Consider the following 17,340-nt stretch of genomic DNA (forward strand, 5'->3'; position numbering starts at 1 on the left):
AGGAGCTGGCAGCAGCAGGTGGATTTGATCAATCAAGGGACAGACAGTAGCCTTGGGACCCTCAAGTCCAGATAAGAATGTATCAAGGGTAGACTGACAGCAGGGGTCCAGTATTCTGAGGTTGTAATACACTGACGTAATGGACCCAATGTATTATGAAACAAGATTAGAGCCTCATTAGTAATAATTATGTTAATATTCATAACCCTTGCTTATTCAACCCAGCTTTAGCTTATGTACGAGGCCTCCTCTCTCTCGGCGTTGTCCCAGAGACTGGACCGCCCGCTTCTCGTGAGATTCTAATAAATCTTTCTACCTTCACTTTAAGAGGTCTCCGAGTAGTTAATTTGGGTTAGGGTGTCCGTATCCCACACACCTTAAAGGCCCAGGTAAAGTCCCACCTTCTACAAGCCACTTTTCCTTCTTCCCCCTTACAGGTAGGGCCTTCTTTCTGTTAATTATCCCCGGTTTACCCTATACATCTTTTGCTTCTTCCTAGTACATGTTGTCTCTCTCCCCCGTTAGACTGGGAGCTCCTTGAGAGCAGGGACTCTCTTTGGCCTCTTCGAATTTCCAGTTTTGGACAGTACCTAGCCCTATAGTAGGCACTTAACAAATGCTTGTTGAAGAATGACTTTGTGCCAATTGCATCAGGCCTCAGAATACTAGACCTTTTTTAATGACATGAATGACTATTGAAAAGCTCCACGTAGGAAAAATCGTAACGTCCACTGCTCAGATTCTGCATGCCTTTATCTTCGCAGCTCAGTTAATTTACCAGTATGTAGAATCCTAGAAGGAAAGTTGGAAGTATTTCAGAACTCTCCTTCATCCTTCTTGTTTACACAGGAGGCCCCGAGAGGTCACTCGACTTGCCCATCGTCAGACAGATATTAAGTGGTAGTCGAGTTCTGTTCCAAGGTGTTCGGGCTTCAGAGATGTTACTCTTACTACTGCCTCTCATACATTTTTGAGGCGGTAGAGACAAAATATCTAGATGGGTTCAGAACTGAAGAGGAAATAGGAGGAAAGCAGTAAATTGCACCATCTGAACTATTTCAAACAAATCCCTACGTATACTTGCCAAAGAATGAAATTTGATGGTTGATCTGTTTTGGGGCTATCTGAACAGCAGCAAACTTTATTTTGTTATGTTTGTATATTTTTTATTTTATTAAATTTATTATATAAATTTATCAGAATCATGATGAGGCCCAAAGTGATCATAGAAATGGCAAAAATGACATGAGGTAATCTAATTATTTTGGTCATGTAAGGCCAAAAGCGAGAGGCCAAGTAATTGAAAATCCTTAGATTCAGAGTGTAAAACACAAAAATAAACCACAATCAACTCCAGAAAACAAAGATGAGTTTATTGCTTAAGAACAGTGCATAGTAACTTTGTTCATGGTTTGTTGTAGCAAATCTAAAATAATTAGCATTTTACCTCTTAATTCAGTTATATAAATTGGAAGGCTATTATGGTTTTTTTTAAAAACAATCAGCATTAATTTATAAACACCTTTAAAAAAAATCTGTTGTCAGGTCCTATGTAAGATTTGCCTTTCATCACTAAATATTTGTGTAAAGTAAAATGGATGTATTCATGATCCTAGCCAAATGTGTTTCATTTTATTCCAGGTTTAGGAAACCATTATTAAAACATGGTTTTAACCCAACTATCCAACTTAAGAAGAAATAAAAGAATTTTAAGATCAGTACTTTATTCAGAATTTTCTTTATCTTTACTCATTTGAACTAGAAACTCTGTCAGGGTCCTTGTAGGCCTTCCTGACATTCCTTTCTTCAGATATGGAATCTCGTCTTTATTTGCCATCACTCCTGCTATATCCAAATGAGCCCATTTAGAATGGGTTACAAATTCCTTCAGGAATGCTGCAGCTGTACAAGCTCCCCCAGATCTGTAAAGAAATTAAAAATTTTAAGCTCAAGTAATTACAACACTTTGAAAATCCACTTGTGAGTACTCTTATCAATGCACATGTCACACTCTCTAAGGTTTAGTAGATGAGCCACTATGGTCAAGAACAAAATCAATTGGTGGTCAATTTTCTAGTGAATAGTTTCTCTGGAACTTAATCAGGCTGGGCCCTAAGGGACAGACCTCCACATTTGAAGCCTTTGGAGCTTGAACCTGGCAGAGTTTATATCATACCTTCAAGAACGCAGAGGATCTACCAGGCTAGAATAAAGACTCTGGTAAGAAAATTATTTAATGCCAAAGAAACATAATATATGTGGGTACAATTCTGGAAAAAGAGACTCCTCCTCCTATATCAAAATAGCTAAATTAAAAAACTAACTTAAGATGTTACAGAGAAATCACTTTTAGATATGATGTAAATAGCAAAGAAAAAAATTATTAAAGCAGACTCCTTCCTTCCCATGGAATAGTCTGTGGCTCTTTATTTTTCTTCCTTCACACAGACACATACACACACACTCTCTCTCTTTCTTCAAATTGGTGTGTGAAATCAGGTCCAAGTTAAGCCACAAGTAGAAAAATTTTAGTTTAGTAACACTAGATTAAAAAGGGAAGAAGTTTTGTAGAAGTATCAGTCAGATTTCATTACTAGGTACGGTACACAAGGACAACCACTAAACCAATGAGATAAAAGTATAACAATTTTTTTAAAGGGACAAAATAAAAGTTTAATAATTTTAGTAATTTGTTGTGCTATTAGTAAAGCCATGAAAGCCATGAATTTCAGCTAATTACGTACCTGTATTTCCCAATATTATTAATATCAGCAAGCTGACAATCTACAATTTGTCTTGTATAATGTTCAAAGAGAGGCATCCTCCACATTCGGTCCCCTGTTTCAGTGCTTGCCTGCAGAAGAAAAAGGTATGAATGCTAAATGCTGAAGGTGTATGAGCTTCCTTAAGCTTATTATAATAATACACCAGATAAGAATATGAATTACTCAAAGGGAAATGTTATTTTCCATGTTAAGAGTAAACATATAGCACTAATGGTTCACATTTATATAGTTCTTTAAAACACAGCACAGCAAGGCAGAAGAGTTTAGATTTGCTTTTTAGGAGGAAACATCATAAAGGATGACATATTCTTTGTCAGAGAACAAAACCTTCCTGTTCCTTTGGTGTAAATTACATATTTTAAAAAATGTGTATGTGTATGTGTGTGTGTGTGTGTGTGAGCATATACATATATACTTCTTTATTTGTGCTTTTTAAAACATGAATCAGGATTCTGGAAGACCATTTCCCAAGGAGTATAGTCAGCAAAAAACCTGGAGAAATGGCTGAATCTGAAAACCTAGGCTGGGAAATGCTACATATTTCAAAGAGCTCATAACCAATCAGTTTGCAGATGAACATAAAGCATTTCAGACAGGACAAAAAAATATCACTGGACAACCCTAAAGAGAGCAAGGGCTTTAAATAGGAAGAGACAGGAGTCTACTTGGTCCATCAGAGGGAAGTGTTATACAAACTGCACTCAGGGAAAGTTGGCCTTAACCACCGAGACCACACATAGTTGATAACTTTTTGGGGGTGGGATAGAAAGGGGGGAATAGGGAATATGGACTTGTGTCCTCAATGGTATGAAGACATGGTATGGAAACTTCCTCCACTGCTGCAAATCAGCAACCTGTCTGTATTTTATAATCCTCGAGAGCTGCCCAAGGCCCTAGTATGGCTCAGAGGCAGAACTGAAACCAAGACTGATTTTCTATCCAAGTTATCCATGCTGCTTCTCAATAATAATAACAATCTCTCATTTTTTAATGAAGATGTCAGAGAGGATAGGGACCGCTGATTTAGAGTTGAAGTGGCCTAGTCCAAACCCTCATTTTACTGAGAAAGAAGGTAAGGCCCAGCAAAGTGGCTTGCCCAAAATCACCCAGATACTCACTAGATTTGAGATCTGAACTCAAGGCTTCTGAGTCCAAATGCTGCTCTTCCCCCTGCTGTCTCACTTTCAAGGTTTACAAAGTACTTGCCTCACAACCACCTTGTGAAAGGGGTAGTTCCAAACAGACTGAGACTCAGTGTGGTAGGGACTTGCCAACAGTCTACATCTGCCCCATGTGGAGCCAGAACTCCAGCCCAGCACACCACCGTCTTGCTAGCAAAAGCAGGCCCAGGCCATCCAGAACAAAATGCGAAGAAGCCAGGGTTCAGTGAAAACTAAAATGTGACTGAACAGCCTGGGTAGTGGGCCTGCCTCAGGCAAAACAAGCTAGTCAGAACAAACACAGCTGGGGAAGAAAATGGAACTCCCAGGATCTGAAGCCAGATCTACAGAAGCGAGACAAAAGCAGACTTCTAGACCTGAGGCCCAGGAGGAGGATTTCTATGGCCAAAAAAAGCTAACATTTTCCTCATTTATGGGAATAGGGACAGAAGGGTGAAGCACAGGGCCAGAAAGGATAAGTGGAGATGAAGGGGCAACTGAAAATCCCCACAAACCCAGGAGGCATGTCACCCCAAACCTAAGTGGGACTAGAAAAAGGCAGGAGTCAGGTGTTCTGGTCTCTCAACTGTGGCTAAACGTAAGTTAAGGTCAACAAACTATATTCTGTAAATACAATGTAATTCTATGCTATTTTGCTGATTTATTTTCTCTTAATTGGGAAGTTAAAATTTTGAAAAATTCCTATTTTATTTCAGGTAAACTAAAAGCAAAAGGATCTTGTGGATAAGGAGTGAGTTCAGGGCCTTCTAGAGGCTGAGTGGCAGTAGATCAAACCAGTTCCAGAACTAGAGAAAGGAGGTGGAGGTGGGACAGAGAAGAATGGAACAGGAGGGACCAGGTTGGCTACACCCCTGACAAAATACCAGGCTCAGGGAACCACGCTTTGGACAATTCTGATAGGATGTTCCTCTGTGTCTCAACAACATATGAGAACATGACACACTCAGGTCCTACTCTGATGCCGCAGCCTGGCATAGAAGGGACCAGAAGTTCTCAACAAGAGGCACCAGCACGAGAAAAGCTTTGGCACAGACCACCAAACGATCATTTCTGCCTTCTGAGAACCAACCTCGCTAAGGTGGCTCCTTGAAGTAGTGAAATATAATTCAACAGGACTATGTGAGACCAAATCACATGCACCCTTAGGCTTTAGGTCAGAGATCTAATAACTGAGCAGTAGTCCTGACCTTCATTATTAACTCCTTTGTCAGCAGAGAATAATCTTGGGACAGACCACTAGTTGGTTAATGGGTAAATCTTCATTTCATATGCTATTTTATTATTTAATGATCAAATTTCAGAAAATTATCCTGATAAGCTATGAGTAATATAAAGTATTCCTTGTTTATTAGAAGCTTTAAGTTCTATGTGCCTCATTAACCATCACAGTCTAAAGCCAGTGGGAAGAGAAGGCAAAGGGCACATTATTCCCACAATTCCGATTTATTTTGTCCATGAGGGTATTCTGTAGATGCAGATCACAAGCCCTTTGAATTTAACTCAGACACCAGCTGTGTGACCTCTCTTGGTCTGCCTCAGTTTCCTTATCTATAAAATGGGAATAATGACAGCAGCTACATTATAGGGTTGTTGTACGAATAAAATGAGATAATATTTCTAAAGCGCTTTGCACACCTTATTAAGTGCTACATAAATGTTAGCTACTGTTATTGGTAGTATACTGTGTAATGAGCTGCTGATTAAAAAACAAATAAAACTACAACCTGAAAGTCAACAGTCTGGTACAGAGACACTCCCAAATCTAGCCAGGCTGATCCTCACAGTGTAGACATATGGTTCATTTCCAACTTGGTAGAATCTGCCAGTTTATATTTCACTAGACCAGCAACACTTAGGAAAACTGAGCCTCCAGGCCATGATGAAGCATTGGAAAATAATTAAATTCGGTTTTTCTCTTTTTTCCATTAAAAGTCATTTGATTTATTCTGTTATGGTAAGTTTTCAACTTAAAGAGGAAAAGTTTTACATAGAGTATTAAAACAGTATAACTGTGGATTTTTTTTTTTTTAGATAATAAAACTTAGTACACATCATACCTCTAAGAGTTTAGTCCACAGCCAGGTTGAATTGGTAAAAACTCCAGTGGCACCTGACCCCAAAGCTATGTCCATGGCACCTGTAAAAAAAATCCAAAAAGTTATTTTTTCAGTCTCTTTGGAGGGGGCAGGAACTACTTCGAGTCTTTGTTTATATTTTTAAAATCATTCCCCTGCTACTAACTTGCTCAGAAGTTTAGACTTTAAGGAAAAACTCTTAAAATGGATGTTTGCACATTAAGAAAGATATAACCACAAAGAGAACATTACAAGCAAAACAAACTCCTGGAACCTGAAGGAGGGGGAAAGGGGGAGTGTAAGAGAAGAAGAAATGAAAAACAACAAACTCAAATCTAAGGAAAGCCCTTAGACTGCCTCTCAGACAAGTGAGGAACAGCTGAAAAATAAAATCGTTGTACATAAATGTAGTGGAAAATTATTGCTCTGTAAGAAACAAAGGAGACAATTTCAGAAAATCCTAGGTAGTATAAATTGAGACGGTGAAGTAAACAGAATATAAGGACAACAGCATCATAAAGAAAAAACAACTCTGAAAACCTTAAGAACTCTGACCAATGCAATGACCAACTCTGTCTCCAGAAGATCTATGATGAAGTGTGCTACCCACCTCTTGACAAGAGGTATTATATAAACAGGGCACAGGAAGGGACATATATTTGTTTTTTTATAATTTTTTAAAAACACCTGAAGTTTTGAATTTGGAACATGCCACTATGTTTTTGTTTTCCTTGACCATATTTATTTGTTATAAGGGTTCCTTTCTTTCTGTTTTCAATGGGAAGAGGGTCATTAAAATTCTTCTAAAGGCACTGAAGACAACAGAATAAAGTTCAAAAGGAAGCACAAACAAGCTGGACAGATTTAGAAGTAATGCATGTATTTTAAAAAGCCGGAGGCATAAAAAATCAGTTTCATAGAGGATCCTCCTTTTGTTTCCTGGTATGTGTACGGAAACACTCTTTTTGGTGTTTAAGTCCAGAACTAAAAAAAATCAAGATGGAAAAAAAATCTTTGGAAAAACATCTTACTGGTATTAAACTGAATTACATTCCCATTTTTGTGGCACCTTAAGAATAATATTGTGTAATTGTAGATTTTTCTATGTCATTTCATTATCAGAAATGTATTTAGGATAGTGTTCAGAGAATCAACACAACAATATTTACAGGTGCTCTGAAAACCTCTAAGGAATTATGTGCAGTCTAGTAAGTCACATATAAAAGAAATACACAATATTTAAGCTATAAGTCAGTCTGTTACTGGAAGACTGTTTAGCTGGTGAACTATATATGTTCATTTCTTTTGCCAGACATAAAATGAGCACTTAATAAATGAACCCATTATCTCATCTGGCTCTTGGAACAATATAACAGGGCACTTGATATTTCCCCTTACTTTAGAGATGAAGAAAGTAAAACTCAGAGATATTAAAGAATTTGGCCAACATCATGGCAGAAGTGACCCATCAGGAACTCAAAACTCACACTTCTGACTTCATGTTGACTGCAACACAGCAAGCAGTCATCAGTGAACTATGTAGACCCTTTACAGGAAAATTAAGTTAAGAAAAATCCAAATCCCTTCTTTTACTGATATATCTATTGTTTTGCGATGATAAAAGGATTGTACAATTTAAAAAACTATAGATATTTATAACACTAAACTAATAGTTCATGGAGACTAAAATAGTGGTTAGCAGTCAGTACCTAATTTTTAAACTTAATAAATTCTGTATGGTTTTGAGTAGCAAATGCTAGGTTATCCAGTTTCTAGTTCCTTTCCCCTATGTTCATGGAAAAATCCTGGGTTAGTTGTAATGGTTCAAAAATATCTTGGCAATATCGATCAACTTTTTACAAGGTGTTAACAAGTGAACTTTACATGCTCTGTCATTTATCCCCAAAATATTCTTTTGAGGTATATAATAGGTATCATTAGCCCCATTAAAGTATTACATAATTATCTTAAGAATTGTTAAGGGAAAGATGGAATCGAACTTGAAAAGCAAATGGCTTAGAATTTTAAGGCCTCATTCCTAAAACAAGATCTCTTTGAAAGAGGAAAAAAAATGTACAAGGTGGTATATGTTAAAATTGCTCATATGGTGTATTTAGATTTTTAACAAACTGATGTGAGGAAAAATATGTGGTTTATATTCAGAGCTGTAAGGGGATAGAAACTAGGAGACATCATTTCAGTGCCTCACATCAAATTAACAGTAAACTGTGTGCTAAAAGTAATGGGGCATTATCATCAATAAATACTTAATGAGAACCAGCAGGAGGGTGGGCACTCAAGGGCCTACTAAGGCCCTTGACTAAGGTCAAATAGGATCAATTATTTTATATCCAATTACAGAGGTGGTACTTATTGAATGATACAGAATTTGCAAGGAGGTAAATCTGAGTCATTACAATGAAGTGGTCAGGGATCATAATTATTAGGATTAATTCATATCAAATCTCCAATAGATTAAAAAAAAACCCATGAAAGATTAAGTAATGTGGTATTACAGTTCAGTAATACTAGCATTATACTACTCTCACCTATCATTAATTGAAAGGATGCTTATTAAATAACAAAGTAAATATAATATATAAGCTTTTATTACAAGGTATTACACAAATGCTCTTTAAAATAAAGCTTTATTTGAATTTATCTAAATCTTGTGACAGGAAACCCTTCTCACAAGTATCATCTATGTTCTATAACACACATTTGGCACTATGGTTAATCTATTCATGCCTTCCTTCTACCAGCACTTGTCCCTTCTCACCAATATATGATATTGGCCCCAATCTGTTAATATTGTTATTGGAGAAGCATCTCCCAACCTTATCAAGCAAGAAAAAAATGGTCTTTACACGGGTATATGTGAATATATTGCTTTATAAAGAAGATAGTACCACTAACTAAGGTAGTGGTATTACCTAAATATATGTAGAGATGTAAAGTAAATGATGTTATAAACTGGGAAACACAGCAGGAGATGTGACTTGACCTCAGGTGACTGGGATTTAAATTCCAGCTCTGATACTTAAAGCGGGCAATTCTCACAACTTCTTACTCTACTGCACTCGAATCTACTCATTTTCATCTTATTTCCTTCTGGTCTATCATTCTGACAGGCTAAGATTTTTTTTTTGGATCTTGATTGTCATCTACAACCAATGTATCTGCAAGTTTGATAAAGACCCCATCTATACTCTCATCTAAGTCGGTCATAAAAACACGGGTCAACCACTGCGACATTCCCTTGGAGAACTCTCTTCAAGTGGACATCAATGCAAGTCTTTGTATCTGGTCATTCAACCAACACAAAAAGCAACCAACTAGATGATGACAGAGCCCAATCTCTGCATCTTGTTTAAAGAAGATAATATGAGTGCCTTTGTCATATGCTTTGCTGAAATCTAGGCAGAATATCTGTAGCCTTCTTTGGATCTAACAATCTGGAAATCTCATTTAAAAAAAGGATCTAGGTTAATCTGTGACAAGACTTAGCCATAATAAAGTTATGATGGGTTTTAGTGTTCTCTGCTCCTCTCATACTCTTAAGTTCTAGAATCATGTGAGGAATCAAACCAAAACTCATTAGTTCAAGCCCCACCTTCTTCCTGTTTTTGAAAAAACAGAGCAAAACAAAGGGTATTGCCTAGTTTCTGTTTCCTGGAACTGGATAATCCAAATTCAAGAAGCCAAGAAGAACTAACTTGGTCACTAATCTCTGGATGTTATGATTAAGGCACAGCCATCGAAGCTGTGTAAGTACAAAGCTGAAGACAAATGAGACACAGATGGTTAAACATAGCAAAGTCATTACTGAGAGAGTTGTACAAAGAACATATACATCAATTCAATTAGGGTTTTAGATAAATTAAGGATGACATTATGACTGTTAAGGGGAAATCTGTGACAATACTAGTAATATGGTTAAGTTGTATGTACAAGACTGTACAACTATCTTATAGGTTAGGTAATGTAGTAAAATATCCCCATTTTTATAGAAGGGGCTCAAAGAGTAACTTTCCATGGTCACAGCTTAAAAAGCAACAGTGAAGGGAATGAATCCAGATTTTCTGACTCCAAATTTGATAATCTGAACTTCTGATAAATACCTCTCTCTCCTTTGTTGGGCAGTCTTTACTACCTAACATCTGTTGGTGCCATTTTCAAAATAATGCACCAGATGGATGATTCTGATTACTTTTGTATTCTGACACAAGAGGCTAAAAGCTTAAAAACATACCTAATACTAAAAAAACTAGATATTTTAAAGTTTACTATTTTGCTGAAAAACCTTCAAACACAAGTGTTAAGTTCTCTCATCTATAAAGAGTGATCTAAGCATACACTGCATATATTAAACAATATAGCAAATTCCTCTTTAAGAAAGTAAGGAAAAGGAAACTTTTGTTACCTGTTAATGTTGCAGCATTTATTATAACCTTTGGATTAAATGTGTGGGCATAACAGAGAGCATCTGCTAATATGAGCCTCCCCTCTGCATCTGTATTATCAACCTTCAGATAAAAGAAAAGAAAAAGCTAAGATTTAATTCAACAAACATTTATTAAGGCATCTGCTGTGTATACAGTGTTGTGCCTGGGGCTGGGGGGTAAAAGTCTGGACAAGATGTTGTCTATGCCCTGAGTTTACAGCCTTGTAGGGTACTAAAACTCCTGCACTCACAACCACCACACTAAGACTTCCTACAGGGACCCTCAAGTTCCCTGCTAGAGAGATTAACTGACTGGCCAGGCTCACAGGGTTGGAGCTGATTCTGGAATCCAGGGCTGGCACTCAGAGTTACTTATACCAAGCCACTTTTCTTCATGTCTATGTGTAATCAATTAGAAATGGCCACTGCCACAACAGCTATGCTTGATGATGGTCTCTCAGAGAGCAAAATGACTGATTTACATGTACTTCAGTCAGGACCTGGATTACCCATGAGGTATTTAAATTGAAAAAGTGTCTTAAACAACCCTGTAGTCAAACTGACAATATATTTCAATTATGTTTCTTTTCTTCTAAAAGGAGACAAACTGGGAGGGGGGAAAGAGATACAGTCACAAGCAAGCTAAGCATCTATGCTGCAGGGATGTTTGTCTGCATTATTCTAAAATAAAGGTAACTTAACATGGCCCAACTACACAGGGTTCATTTAAAATGAACAGTATTAGATTTTATTACACGATAAATCAAATATAGTGTTTTAATGTTTACAAAGCACTTTTCTTACAACTGTGTGAAGCAGACAGCATGAGAGGTATTACCCTCATCTGCAAAACTGAAGAAGTCAAGGTTCAGGAAAGTTATTCAACATAGTCACACAGCTACTAAGTATTACAGCCAGGATTCAAAAGCCACTTCCCCAACCTCCTGTCTCCAAGTCTTAGCTTCTTTCCATTAAAAGATTACTGTGAGACACATTAAACTGTGTGTGAGAGGTGGAACTAAGAAGAGATGAGGGAGAATTCTGGGTAGATTTGCAGAATGTTTTACATTCTTCCAAAAGCACTTTCATATGCCTGGATAATTCATCTGATGATCACTAAATCATGATATGCAGCAAATGTATGTAAATACCTGTATCGTTTTCCCATTCTTTGCCCTAACAACATCTCCTGGTTTGTTTGCCTTCCCACTGGGCATATTTTCACAAAGTGGAGCCAAACCTGAGGGGAATTGAACACACATATACACAATGCACATACTATTAACTTCATCAAAAGGACACAGAACTGTACATAACTCAGACAAGTTTCCTTCATGAGGTGGATTACCACTAAGACATCACTACTGCCTCTCCCAGTTCTTTATCAGAGTTCTCACTTGAGTAAAGTTCCAGTTGGAAAGTTTGTGATGTTGAATGTTTTTTCAAAAGTAAGCTACCTGATTCTCATAAATCAAATTATGTGTGTAACACAACACAATTTATTTTAGGAATGAAAAATGAGAGCTCTGCTTGTCTAGGAATAAGCTACTGTGTGGCCAGCAGAACTTTTAAAGCCTTTTCTCAAATCAACAAAAGCAATTATTAATCACACAGTGAGTACTAAACAGTGCAGCAGGTGGGGGAGGAGATGGGGATGGGGAGAAGACACCAAAAAAGCAGAAATGAGGGTCCCTGGATCTGAGGAGCTTCAGATAACTCAGAAGAGACAACTATTAACATATATTAAGCAAAGCAAGAGCACTGCAAAACAGTTCCTGATTTAGTGTATGGCCTTACACGGTGGGGACAAGAACCAAACTTAATGCTGTAGGGTGTGGAGTGACCTTGAGACAGGCAGCAGTAGAAAAGAGCTCAGTAGGAACACTGTCTCCTTTATCCTGGATGTTACAATGCTTAATGTAATAGCACAGTTATCCCTTCCCCACTGTGACCTTCCTCATCAGGGTTTCAACATAATAAATTAAATGGGAATTTTGGGGGAGTTCTGTGGAAGCCACAGACAACACAGAAAAAGTTTAGAAACTCAGAAATGCATAAAATATGTGTATAGTATTGCACAGCATCAACATATTTTATCTTTTAATACTATAATAATTCAAACTTCTTCTCTGGTACAAAGGGAGGGCCAAAACACTTTATATGGATTCCCCAGATTGCAGGAGTGTCGTGTCTCTAATGTCCAATATGTGGAAGGGATAACTGTAATAGTTTTTTCAGTAACACAATCACACTGTTAACCCAGGATGAATTTGCAAGGCACTAAGTCTCCCTAGATATTTTTCACAGCAATGATATAAACCTCTCACATCCCAGGCTTTGGAAAAAGTTTATTTTTTTGTTCAATATAATTTTGTGTTTTATTTAAATAATTTCAGAATTTCTCCCAGTATGCTTCCCCTTTCTCAGAAAGCCATACATACATACTTATACACACACATAGAGCTTTTCTAAGGTTAATGAAAATTTTAAAAAGAGGAAGAGAAAAAAATCAGCAAATCAATCAATACAAGGAAAAAGTTTGTGTGTATATATAAACACACAAACACACACACACACAATATGGAGTGGGAGTGTCTTCTCAGATCTCTTCCACGGGGTCATGCTTATTCCTCCTTTTTAACTTTGCAAAATTCCTTGTTTTCTGGTTGTTCTTTCCATTTACATTGCTGTAAAAGTTGCATATTTTAATCCAAGCAAATAACTCATTCTATCTCTGCAATTTACCATCAATGTAATTTTGGGCAGATTACTTGGCCTTTCTAGTGCTCTATTTCTTTACAAAGTGAGAGAGCTGGACTAGATGACCTCTAACACCCTTCGCAGCTCTAGATCTACCCTTCATCTTGCTTCAGGGAGCTCCCCAAAAGTCTATGCAGCCATTTTTCACTTGTTTGTATGTCCAGCATGATTCACACAAATTCTCCAAGATACACAGACGTGTAAAATTGTCCTGCCCCTTCTCCCCACTCCCGACTTACCAATAAGATTAAGTGGTAACTTTAGGGTCGCTGCTGTGATGATGGTTGAACATATAGTTGCCGCTCCTCCCATATCAGCTCTCATAAGATCCATGTTTGCAGCAGGTTTGATTGAGATGCCACCACTGATGAAAAAAGAGGGTAACATTAATGAGAAATCTGGTCTCAGCTGTAGACAGATATGCCCAATGTCACTTCCTTTCTGAAAATAACCCTCAAAATTCTTCTTTAAAACATCCTACAAAACACCTGACAAAAATAATTTAGAATCCTTACACAAAGGGACATTTAAGGTCTTTTAATTTTGTCACAATTAACATGTAACACTCTTAAAAGCATCACGATTATTCTAAAAAAAAAAACTACAGATAATAAATGTCTGGTTATGGTAAATCAGAATATTACTACTGTGTGTCATAAAAAACAAGTAATATTTTGTTGCCAAACAGTTGGGCAACATCAGGGAATTCAAAAGTTTTCTTACTATTATCACATTAATCCCTCAACATTACCTACTTTTTACCTTTTATCTCATTAACCCAATATACTATTTCACTAGGCAATCTCATTAGCTCCCATGGATTCAAGTCTGTCTGATTCTCAGATTTATGTGTAATCCTAACCTCCAGTTTCATATCCCCCACTACCTACTGGATGTCCCACAGACCTCTCAAATTCAATGTCTAAAATGGAAGTCATGACCCTTCCCATAAAAATCTTTCCCTCTTTCTAACTTTGCTATTACTATTGAGGGCCTCCTGCTCCAGCCTCCTACTCACCTAGACTCACATCCGAGCCATCACCCTCGCCTCCTTACAGCTCCAGCCTCATATTCACTCTACTGCCAAGTCCTGTCGATTTTATCCTTGTAGTATCTCTCAAATATGCCCTCTTCCCTCCCCTGACACTGCCACCATGCTGGTACAGGCCCTCATCACCTCATGCCCGGATGACTGAAACTACCTGAAGGGTGGTCTCCCTCATTCCAGGCCTCCTCCTCTCTGCCATCAAACGGATCTTTCTAAAAGCACAGGTCTGACCACGTCATTCTCTTGCCCCCATTCAATAAACTCTAGTGCTTATGTAACACCTCCACAATCAAATATAAAATGCTCTATTTAGTGTTTAAAACACTTTGTGACCACCCCTCCCCCCTTTCCAGTCTTCTTACGTCTTATTCCTGTCCTTGTACTTTGTGACAGAATGCTGATGACCTTGTTGCTGTTCCTTAAACCAGACCCTCCATCTCTCAACTCTGTAATTTCATTGGCTGTTTCCCTTGCCTGGAATTCTTCCCCCTCCTCAGTTTTGTCTCTTGGCTTCCTTCAAATCCCATCTTCTATTATAAGTCTCCCCTCTACTGATTATCTCCCAATTACACTGTATGTATCTTGTTTGTATGTCCTTGTTTACATGTTGTCTCCACTATCTCCTCAAGGGAAAGGACCACTTTTTAACCTTTCTTTGTAACCCCAGTGCTTCCTACAGCGCTTGTTGATTCAACATCCTAAATAGGTAATCTTATCACAGATTTTATGGAAATAGTCCAATTATCCAGCCAAGAGAGGGAGGTCATAGGGCCTTAAAATTGTGTACAGAAGCTTTGCACAGACAACACAGGAGGGGCGGCTAGGTGGTGCAGTGAATAGAGCACCAGCACTGGAGTCAGGAGGACTCCAGTTCTCTCCAGTTTGAACTGTTCAAATCAGACCTCAGATACTTAACACAAAAAAAAAACTAGCCGTGTGACCTTGGGCAAGTCACTTAACCCTAATTGCCCTACCTTCCCCCTCCAAAAAAGAAAAAAAAATAGGAGAAGTCATCTCACTATCCCCTATGAAAACTGCAGGTGAATTTTTTCCCTTTTAAAACTCAACAATCCATGCTAAGTCCTACAGAAGGGAACTTTCTGAAAATGAGAAATAAACATTTAAAGGGTAAGTTATCAACCCAAACTAAATTCTAAAGTACAAGAACCAATGATCACGTTATCACGTAGCCAAGCATACAATGAGAAAGGGACTATACCTTACATGTCATAAACCTACCCTTATAAAAATCTTAGTGATATTTTAACTCAATGGAATGAAAAAGCGAAAAGGGCATGTAAGGGGGCACTAGAGATGGTTACAAATAGGTCTAGTTCAGGTACCAAGTTCTCTACAAGCCTCTCCATCGTTAATTTCCTCCTGTGACTGAAAAACTAGGCTCATTCTCTCTTCTATCACAGACAGAGGATGAGAATTGGGTGGCCAAGAAGCTGGGTTACTACTCTCTTAGAATTACAGGTGTCCAAAATACCAAGGGACTATTTACAAAATGTGTGTGATAAATGACAAGAAAAGCACACACCCACAAGATAAGAACTTCCTAGGGAGACTTGATTTCTGCTTTCTCCTTACTCTGATACAGTAGAAAGGGCAGGAGGCTTACTGTAAGGAGAGATCAAGGTGACACCCTGCTGGGCTTAGCACAGTGCTGGCACACAACAGGGTCTTAATAAGTGTTTGCTGACTAACTACTAGGTGTGTGATCACAATTTTACTGAGACTCATCTGTAAAATGGTTATAATTATACCTGAAGTATTTACCTCTAGGAATTGTTGTATAGACCAAATCAAATCACCCATATATAGAAGCTACTCTGCAAATCTTAAAGAGCTCTATAAATGCCAGCTGTTGCCCTGATTATTCTCTAGAGATGATAATTTAGGTCTCAGAAGATAAAAGCCAAGAAAATAATGACTAAGTTTTTCATTCTGACTCACATGGAAGAACTGGTTGGTAAAGATGAAATGGTGAGCCAAGTGACTGTGAATATCACCCTAAGAAATCTTAACAGCCAAAAAAAAAATACAGTAGAGTGACAGCTACTCTCTACTTGTAGCACAGGGGAGTTCAGGATGAAAAGCACCTGCATGGAAAGATCTTTAACTAACTTGGCTGCCACTCACAAGGGGAAGAGGGAACCAGAGACTGGCATGGGCAGTCTCAGTGCATGACCGCCATGCCCAGGCTGGGTCATACACAGAAGGCCGATCCACACTCCACTGAAAGGCCCAAAGTCCATCAGGGCTCAACCTTCCATATGATTTCAGACAAAAGAGCCAGGATGATGCCAATGAGACTCTCCTGTTACCTACAGAACCAGTACAGTGACTATTTCCTAAATTACCTAACAAGGAGGGAAGAACAGTGAAGTAGGAACAAGAACTATGAAGCTAGAAACTTAATCCTAATAGTAACATTCCTGTAAAAAGGCAGTAAAGAGCTAATGCCCTCAGTACTCTCTGGGTTAATTCACCTCAGCATATTTGCATTCTGGGGGGACTGAGACTACCAAACTGGCTTTTTTTTTTTTTTTACCAGTTGACAAAACTTTAGGAATACAGGTTTACATTAGATAGGTATGGTCTAACAGCCAAAGATTCTCAAAGAGAAGACAGCTCAAAGTAGAGAGTAAGCTTTCAAAAACCAAATTCTTACAATGAGAATCACAAATACTCCTGATGAAAAAGAACGGGACATGAGATACTTGCATGGGTCATATCTCCTTACTAAAACGAAAAGCTCCCAGAAAGGTATGAATCACATTTTATCTAAATGTTACCACCATCTTCCTCAGTGACTGACAGTGATTTATCCACAGTAAGCACTAAAGTTCTGTTGAGAGAATAAATGTCAAATAGAGAAGGCATCTAACAATATTTTAAAAGGACTACAGGTAGAAAGAAGGTCACAGACTACAAACAAATAAAAGAGGAAAAACCAAAGGATAGCATCAAAAAGTCTTGAACCCAGAAGTAACTGAATCTTGAGATCACTGCTAAGAACAATTAAAAAAAAGCACTGTTA

The 17,340-nt window shown here is 37.9% G+C and overlaps 2 protein-coding genes across 3 annotated transcripts in view; one reads left to right on the top strand and one right to left on the bottom strand.

The window, feature by feature from the left end:
* Positions 1–17,340, top strand: part of QDPR (quinoid dihydropteridine reductase) — a 167,660-nt gene that overhangs the window by 42,780 nt on the left and 107,540 nt on the right. The gene's annotated exons all lie outside the window — the stretch shown is intronic.
* LAP3 (leucine aminopeptidase 3) overlaps positions 1,353–17,340 on the bottom strand; it is a 28,001-nt gene continuing 12,013 nt past the window's right edge. Inside the window, exons 8-13 of one of the 2 annotated variants that reach the window (XM_069069236.1) lie at positions 13,486–13,610; positions 11,638–11,726; positions 10,466–10,568; positions 6,025–6,104; positions 2,745–2,854; positions 1,353–1,922 (exon numbers count right to left, since the gene is read on the bottom strand). In XM_069069236.1, the coding sequence (XP_068925337.1) occupies positions 1,724–1,922; positions 2,745–2,854; positions 6,025–6,104; positions 10,466–10,568; positions 11,638–11,726; positions 13,486–13,610 (706 nt within the window). In that variant the 3' untranslated portion in view covers positions 1,353–1,723. The remainder of the gene's footprint in view (positions 1,923–2,744; positions 2,855–6,024; positions 6,105–10,465; positions 10,569–11,637; positions 11,727–13,485; positions 13,611–17,340) is intronic. The other variant, XM_069069244.1, reaches the window with a different exon arrangement.

This window comes from Petaurus breviceps, unplaced genomic scaffold (genome assembly GCF_028583685.1).
Source record: "Petaurus breviceps papuanus isolate PSGF00001 unplaced genomic scaffold, PetGlider_PUasm1.0 140, whole genome shotgun sequence".
NCBI classification, from domain to species: Eukaryota; Metazoa; Chordata; class Mammalia; order Diprotodontia; family Petauridae; genus Petaurus; species Petaurus breviceps.